Source organism: Phacochoerus africanus, chromosome 2 (genome assembly GCF_016906955.1).
Source record: "Phacochoerus africanus isolate WHEZ1 chromosome 2, ROS_Pafr_v1, whole genome shotgun sequence".
In the NCBI taxonomy this organism is placed as follows: domain Eukaryota; kingdom Metazoa; phylum Chordata; class Mammalia; order Artiodactyla; family Suidae; genus Phacochoerus; species Phacochoerus africanus.
This window is the reverse complement of record NC_062545.1, coordinates 101,995,630-102,002,368: the sequence shown is the minus strand read 5'-3', so window position 1 is coordinate 102,002,368 and position 6,739 is coordinate 101,995,630. Positions and strand designations below refer to the sequence as shown.

Below are 6,739 nucleotides of genomic sequence, written 5' to 3'. Positions count from 1 at the left end.
AAAGAGAGCGTCTCAATCGGGTAATGTTGCCAAAGCTGCCCCTTCGCCTGCGAACACCTAGACAGTACCAGCTGCTGGCATAGTAATCGACCGCCAAGATGGCGGCGCCCTCTCAGAAGCCGTTTAGGACGCTGCCATGTGTTGCCTATGAACGGAGGGACTCTGCCATCTTACGGAATCGGATTTCAAGATGACGGCGTCTGCTTGGAAATCGCGCAGTAGGCGCGACCATATTGCCTAAACGTCTGGGCCGTACAAACAGTCCTGTACGGACAGGACCCGCAGACAAGGTGGCGGCGCCCTCGGTAGAGAGAAATATAGGCGGGGCCATGTTGCTTGCGAACTTATGGACGCGGCCACTGTACGGTCTCAGTAGTCAAGATGGCGGCGCCTGAGAGACAGTCCGGGCTCTTAGGCGTGCTACTTGCTTGTTTGTCGCGGAGCGGACGCACTGGGCCTGCGCAATAGGAGTACCTTGCTTGGGAGGCGCGTCTAAAAGCGGAAGTGCTTGTGGGCGCCTTTGCAACGGCCGCGGACGCCGCCGAGCGGTTTGTGTAGGTTCGCGGGTCTCTGGCGGGGTTCGTGAGGGGCTTCGCCAGGAGCGGAGAAATGGTGAGTGCGAGGTCCCAGGATGGGTCGGCGGTCGAGGTCAGTGGGGTTGGAAGCGGCGGGTTCCATGGGCAAACGCATGGGGGGGTCTGTGGTGAACCCATAAGAAGAGTCTCTGGGCAGAATGGAGGGGGCCCGTGGTAAGCCTTAACAGGAGTCTGTGGGTAGAATGATGGGGGGCTGATGGTCAGATTTTTTATTTATGCGTAAGCCATATGGGAGTTCTGTGATGAGGGTCCGTAATGGAAGTTTAGGGGGGATCCGTGGTGGTAGTTCCTTGGGGGTCCGGATGGGGGATTCTTTGTGCGGAGTGATGAGAAGCTTGCGAAGAGTTGTCTTGGGCAGTCTGGAGTGAGCAGTGTGAGTCCGTGTGGAGGGACCCAGGGGGGCGGGGCTGTCTCCGAGGTTAATAACCGGGAATCTGAGGGGAACCCAGGTGGGAAGGCTGAGGAATAAATCACATGGTGTCTGTGAGACCCTGTGGTGGGGATTTGTGGGGAGCCATGTCGGAGGGCAAAATATGGTGAGTGGTACGTTGTGTGTAACTAGCCGTCAAGAGTGGGAGAGTGGAGTAATGGGGTATCAGTGGGATGAGTGATTGGAAGTCTGGGGCAGAGTAGTGGGTGTCAGAAGTGAGTCATGGGGGTGGTCTGTGGGGACTATGGTGGAGAGGTTGATGAGGAGCCATGATGAGACTCTATTGGCAGAGTGTTGGGGTCTGTGGTGAACCTTGATGGAACTGTACTGGAGGGATGAGGTGCCATGATGGGGGTTCTCTAAGGAGCCATGGTGGGGATATCCCACAGGAGGGGGATGCTTCAGACCCAGAACCTCCAGATGCTGGGGAGGACAGCAAGTCAGAGAATGGGGAGAATGCGCCCATCTACTGCATCTGCCGCAAACCAGACATCAACTGCTTCATGATGTGAGCTGGGGGAGAGGTGGGCAGGATTGACACCTGGCCAGGTTGCGGGGAGGCCGATGGGGCAGGACCCCTCACATCTCCATCACTCACCCTGTTTTCTGCAGCGGGTGTGACAACTGCAATGAGTGGTTTCATGGGGACTGCATCCGGATCACTGAGAAGATGGCCAAGGCCATCCGGGAGTGGTATTGTCGCGAGTGCCGAGGTGAGGGAGTGGAATGGACAGGGCAGGCAAGTGGGGCTTCGAGGGAGGAGGAGGAGCCTTTATGGGAAGGTGAGTCCTGGGGAGCGGTGATGTGTCTGGGGACAGAGTGATTATTGGTTGTGCTGAGCTGGAACGGAGGCTCCATTGTGAGCTGTGATAGAAAGTCCCACTGGCAGGGGCAGCTCTTCTGGGGGTATGAAGACAGAGCAGGTGGGTGGGACAGAAGAGGAGAGACGGGGAAGAAAGACTTCTGGGACCATCCATATCTCCCAGTGCCAACACATGCTGGCTGTATCCTCTGTCCCACAGAGAAGGATCCCAAGCTGGAGATCCGCTATCGGCACAAGAAGTCACGGGAGCGGGACAGTAACGAGCGAGATGGCAGTGAGCCCCGGGACGAGGGTGGAGGGCGCAAGAGGCCTGTCCCGGATCCGGACCTGCAGCGCCGGGCAGGGACGGGGACAGGGGTTGGGGCCATGCTTGCCCGGGGCTCCGCCTCGCCCCACAAATCCTCTCCACAGCCCCTGGTTGCCCCACCCAGCCAGGTGAGTGGCTTTGATGTCTGGAATAGGTGAGGGGATCCTATCTCAGGCCCTGCTCTGGTTCCTAATTTCTGTTCTGGGCACCTCGTCCTAGCATCACCAGCAGCAGCAGCAGCAGCAGCAGCAACAACAGCAGATCAAACGGTCAGCCCGCATGTGTGGCGAGTGCGAGGCCTGCCGGCGTACTGAGGACTGTGGCCACTGTGACTTCTGCCGAGACATGAAAAAGTTCGGGGGCCCCAACAAGATCCGGCAGAAGTGCCGGCTGCGTCAGTGCCAGCTTCGGGCCCGGGTGAGCATGGGCAGGGCTGGGCAGGGTCGGGGGGCGGGGGCCATTGTCTTCAGAAATAGATGATTAAGGCTAGGGCGGGTGGGCCGGGTGGGGTGGGGCATAATTGTATACAGATAGCTGGGGAGGAGCCCGGCCTGTCCTGGTGAATGGGGTGCAACCAGGTGTGCTGGGCTAGCAGCGGAGCCCCCAACCTCAGCTGGGCAGGGTAGGACCAGATGTTTCCAGGTGGTCAAGCATGTCAAGGCAGGTGGGGCAGGGCTGAGCATGTCCTAGTGATGGGGGGGGGCAGGTGTGTTTAGGGAGTTGGTGGGGTCAAGCACTTGTGGAAAGGGTAAGGGCAGGGCCACCCTCCATCCACCTGGGGCTGACCTGGGCCTTCCTCCTGCCGGCACAGGAATCGTACAAGTACTTCCCTTCCTCGGTGAGTCCAGCCCCCCAGGGCGGGCGGGGCATGCGGGCAGGGCGGTCAGGGCCAGTCCTGAGATTCTGCCCCGCAGCTCTCGCCAGTGACGCCCTCAGAGTCCCTGCCAAGGCCTCGCCGGCCACTGCCCACCCAGCAGCAGCCACAGCCATCGCAGAAGCTGGGGCGCATCCGTGAGGACGAGGGGGCAGTGGCATCTTCGGCAGTCAAGGAGCCACCAGAGGCTACGGCTACGCCCGAGCCGCTCTCGGACGAGGATCTCCCACTGGACCCTGACCTGTACCAGGACTTCTGTGCAGGGGCCTTTGATGACCATGGCCTGGTGAGCAGGCAGAGCGTCCCATGGTGGAAGGGTAGAGGTTACAGAAGCAGAGAATGTCCATAATGAGGAGAGAGGAGGCAGAGGGTATGGAAAGCTGATTTGGGGACCGAGTGGGTGGTGGGAAGTTAGGAGTGGAGCAGGCGAATCAGTGCCTGTCTCACTTGCAGCCCTGGATGAGTGACACGGAGGAGTCCCCATTCCTGGACCCCGCGCTTCGGAAGAGGGCCGTGAAAGTGAAGCATGTGAAGCGTCGGGAGAAAAAGTCTGACAAGAAGGTGATGGAGGCAATGGAATTGGGGTGGGGAGGGAGGCCGAGAACCAGGAAGCGGGGTGGATGGGGGTGTAGGGGGAGACAGGACCTGGGGTTGACTTCAGCTCCGCCCTGACCCGACCAGTCTTCTCCACAGAAAGAAGAAAGATACAAGCGGCATCGGCAGAAGCAGAAGCACAAGGACAAATGGAAACACCCTGAGCGCGCTGATGCCAAGGACCCAGCATCGCTACCGCAGTGCCTGGGGCCTGGCTGTGTGCGCCCTGCCCAGCCCGGCTCCAAGTATTGCTCAGACGACTGTGGCATGAAGCTGGCAGCCAAGTGAGTCATTCCTGGAGGGCTTAGGGGGTCAGCGAGCACAGAGTAGGGCATGACCAGAGCCCCCTTTATGCCGACCAGTCAGTCACCTCACCTGGCCACCTGCCACCATTCAGTCAACCAGGCACCCACCTGTCCATCCAGTGACTCACCCATCCATCCATTTGCTCATCCACCCAGCTATCTCCCATTCAGTCACCCATTTACTTGTCCCTTCCCCATTGCATCACCCACCCGTTGGGTGTCCACTTCCTCACCTTGTCGCTGGCCTTCTCCCCTGCCTGCACCGATGCTCTGCCTCCCTGCAGCCGCATCTATGAGATCCTCCCCCAGCGCATCCAGCAGTGGCAGCAGAGCCCCTGCATAGCTGAGGAGCATGGCAAGAAGCTGCTTGAGCGCATTCGCCGGGAGCAGCAGAGCGCCCGCACCCGCCTTCAGGAGATGGAGCGCCGATTCCATGAGCTTGAGGCCATTATCCTGCGTGCCAAGCAGCAGGCTGTGCGTGAGGATGAGGAGGTGAGCAAGCACAAGCACAGCAGCTCGGGGCCTGGTACCAGGTCCTGCCTGGCCTCACCGTCCCTTCTCCCCGGTGCAGAGCAATGAGGGTGACAGTGATGACACAGACCTGCAGATCTTCTGCGTCTCTTGCGGGCACCCCATCAACCCACGAGTTGCCTTGCGCCACATGGAGCGCTGCTATGCCAAGGTCAGGGTGTCGGCCTGAGGGGGCGGATGGTGTGGGGACGGCATTGGGTCCCTGGGGACAGAAGTGCCATCTCGCAGGGGCACATGGCATACATCCACAGTTCCCTCCGTTTGTGCTCACTCCTCCAGTATGAGAGCCAGACGTCCTTTGGGTCCATGTACCCCACACGCATCGAGGGGTAAGTGTGGGCACTGCTGGAGGGTGGTGCTTGGAGCAGGGGGTGTTAGGGCTGGGGTCAGAAGTTGAATGTTGTGGGGCTTGGGCAAGGAGGTTGTGCCCCCTCTGCTCCCACAATTCCCTTCTCTGCTCCACATCACCAGGGCCACCCGCCTCTTCTGTGACGTCTATAATCCTCAAAGCAAGACGTACTGTAAGCGGCTCCAAGTGCTGTGCCCTGAGCACTCACGGGACCCCAAAGTAAGGGTTTCTCTCAACTCTCCCATCTGCTTCTTCTTCCTCCCTAACTCCCTGCCCCACAGTCACCCCTTCCTCGTCCTCCTTCCTTCCCTGTAGCCTGCCTCCCCACTCACAGCTCCCTGTCCCTCTTCACCCTCATTCCTCTCCTCTGCCTGTTGCATCACCTCCTATTCCTCCCTTTATCCTGCCTCTTCATCCTTGTCCTCCCCTTTGCATTCCTTCCCACCCTCCCCCGAACTCACCACTCCCTCTTCCTCCTCCCTGACCACTCCCCACTCCTGCCTCCTTCCCACCTCCCCACCCCCATCTCTCCGCAGGTGCCAGCTGATGAGGTATGTGGGTGCCCCCTGGTTCGGGACGTCTTCGAGCTCACAGGTGACTTCTGCCGCCTGCCCAAGCGCCAGTGCAACCGCCACTACTGCTGGGAGAAGCTGCGGCGGGCCGAGGTGGACCTGGAGCGCGTGCGTGTGGTAGGTTCTGATGCTGGTTGTGGCCAGGGTCAGGCAGAGGTCACCAGAGCCCCTTCTCACGGCTCCTTCTGCTCCCCGGCAGTGGTATAAGCTAGACGAGCTGTTTGAGCAGGAACGTAATGTACGCACAGCGATGACCAACCGAGCAGGCTTGCTGGCCCTGATGCTACACCAAACCATCCAGCACGACCCGCTCACAACCGACCTGCGCTCCAGTGCCGACCGCTGAGCCCCAGTGGCCCAGATGTCCTCTTTCCCTGCACTCCTGGCGGGAAGGGCCCTGGACCCTCGTTTGTCTGTTCTGCCATTCATGTTTCTCCGGTGGCCTCCGAGTTTCTCCTGGTGCACATCCACCGTCTGACTGCCTGTTTGCCCTCACCACAGGGCCTCGGAATTTTCTCACGTTCTTGTGTATCCCTCTGTTTCTCCTTTCTCTGTGCCTGGGAGGGACTGTGGAGTCTGCTCACCCTGGCCTCCCCCAATTCTGGTTTTGTTAATAAAATTTTGATGAACCAAGAAAGACAACTACTGATGGTCTCCAGGCTTTATTTAGTTGCAGCTGCGTTCCCACGCCCCTGGAGTAGAGTGGCACACTGGGACTCAGGAGGGGCCGCAGTACAGGTATAGGCTGTGAGTATCTGGTTGCCACCCACTCCGGTCTGCAGGCCCCCCTTGGGCCGTGGGGATATGACCTGCTGAGGGAGAGCCCAATGACCTGTATTCTCAGCCTGTCATTGTGGGACAGTGTGTATACAGTTGGCGCTCATAACATGTATGATTGATTTATCATTCCTGTGTAAACAGGAATGTTCTATTGTTTGTTTTGTTTTGTTTTGTTTTTAGGGCTGCACTAACGGCTTATGGAAGTTCCGAGGCTAGGGGTCTAATCGAGCTGCAGCTGCCAACCTACACCACAACCACAGCAACACCTGATCCTTAACCCACTGAGGAGGGGCCAGGGATTGCACCCGCCTCCTCATGGATACTAGTCAGGTTTATTAATCACTGAGCCACAGGGGGATCCCCCAGGAATATTCTTGTTTACTCCAATTAATATTTTCCAGACTAGAAGACCCCATCGTGGCACAAAGGAAACGAATCTGACTGGGAACCATGAGGTTGCAGGTTCGATCCCTGGCCTCACTCAGCAGGTCAAGGATCCATCGTTGCTGTGAGCTGTGGTGTAGGTTGCAGATGTGGCTCGGATCCAGCATTGCTGTGGCTGTGGCGTATGCTGGCGC

At 58.9% G+C, this 6,739-nt stretch overlaps 1 protein-coding gene across 2 annotated transcripts; it reads left to right on the top strand.

The window, feature by feature from the left end:
* Positions 1 to 377: 377 nt before the first annotated feature.
* Positions 378 to 6,023, top strand: CXXC1 (CXXC finger protein 1). 2 transcript variants are annotated; one of them, XM_047765023.1, is made up of 15 exons: positions 378 to 612; positions 1,416 to 1,534; positions 1,639 to 1,739; positions 2,049 to 2,284; positions 2,376 to 2,573; positions 2,968 to 2,994; positions 3,071 to 3,316; positions 3,484 to 3,591; positions 3,724 to 3,908; positions 4,214 to 4,421; positions 4,501 to 4,611; positions 4,740 to 4,789; positions 4,932 to 5,028; positions 5,346 to 5,498; positions 5,581 to 6,023. In XM_047765023.1, the coding sequence occupies exons 1-15, from the start codon at positions 610 to 612 to the stop codon at positions 5,725 to 5,727; spliced, it is 1,989 nt and encodes a 662-aa protein (XP_047620979.1). In that variant the 5' UTR covers positions 378 to 609; the 3' UTR covers positions 5,728 to 6,023. The 2 variants fall into 2 exon arrangements, with proteins under 2 accessions (XP_047620979.1, XP_047620989.1); XM_047765033.1 differs by lacking the exon at positions 2,968 to 2,994 and having other exon boundaries at positions 469 to 612.
* The last annotated feature ends 716 nt before the right edge of the window (positions 6,024 to 6,739 follow it).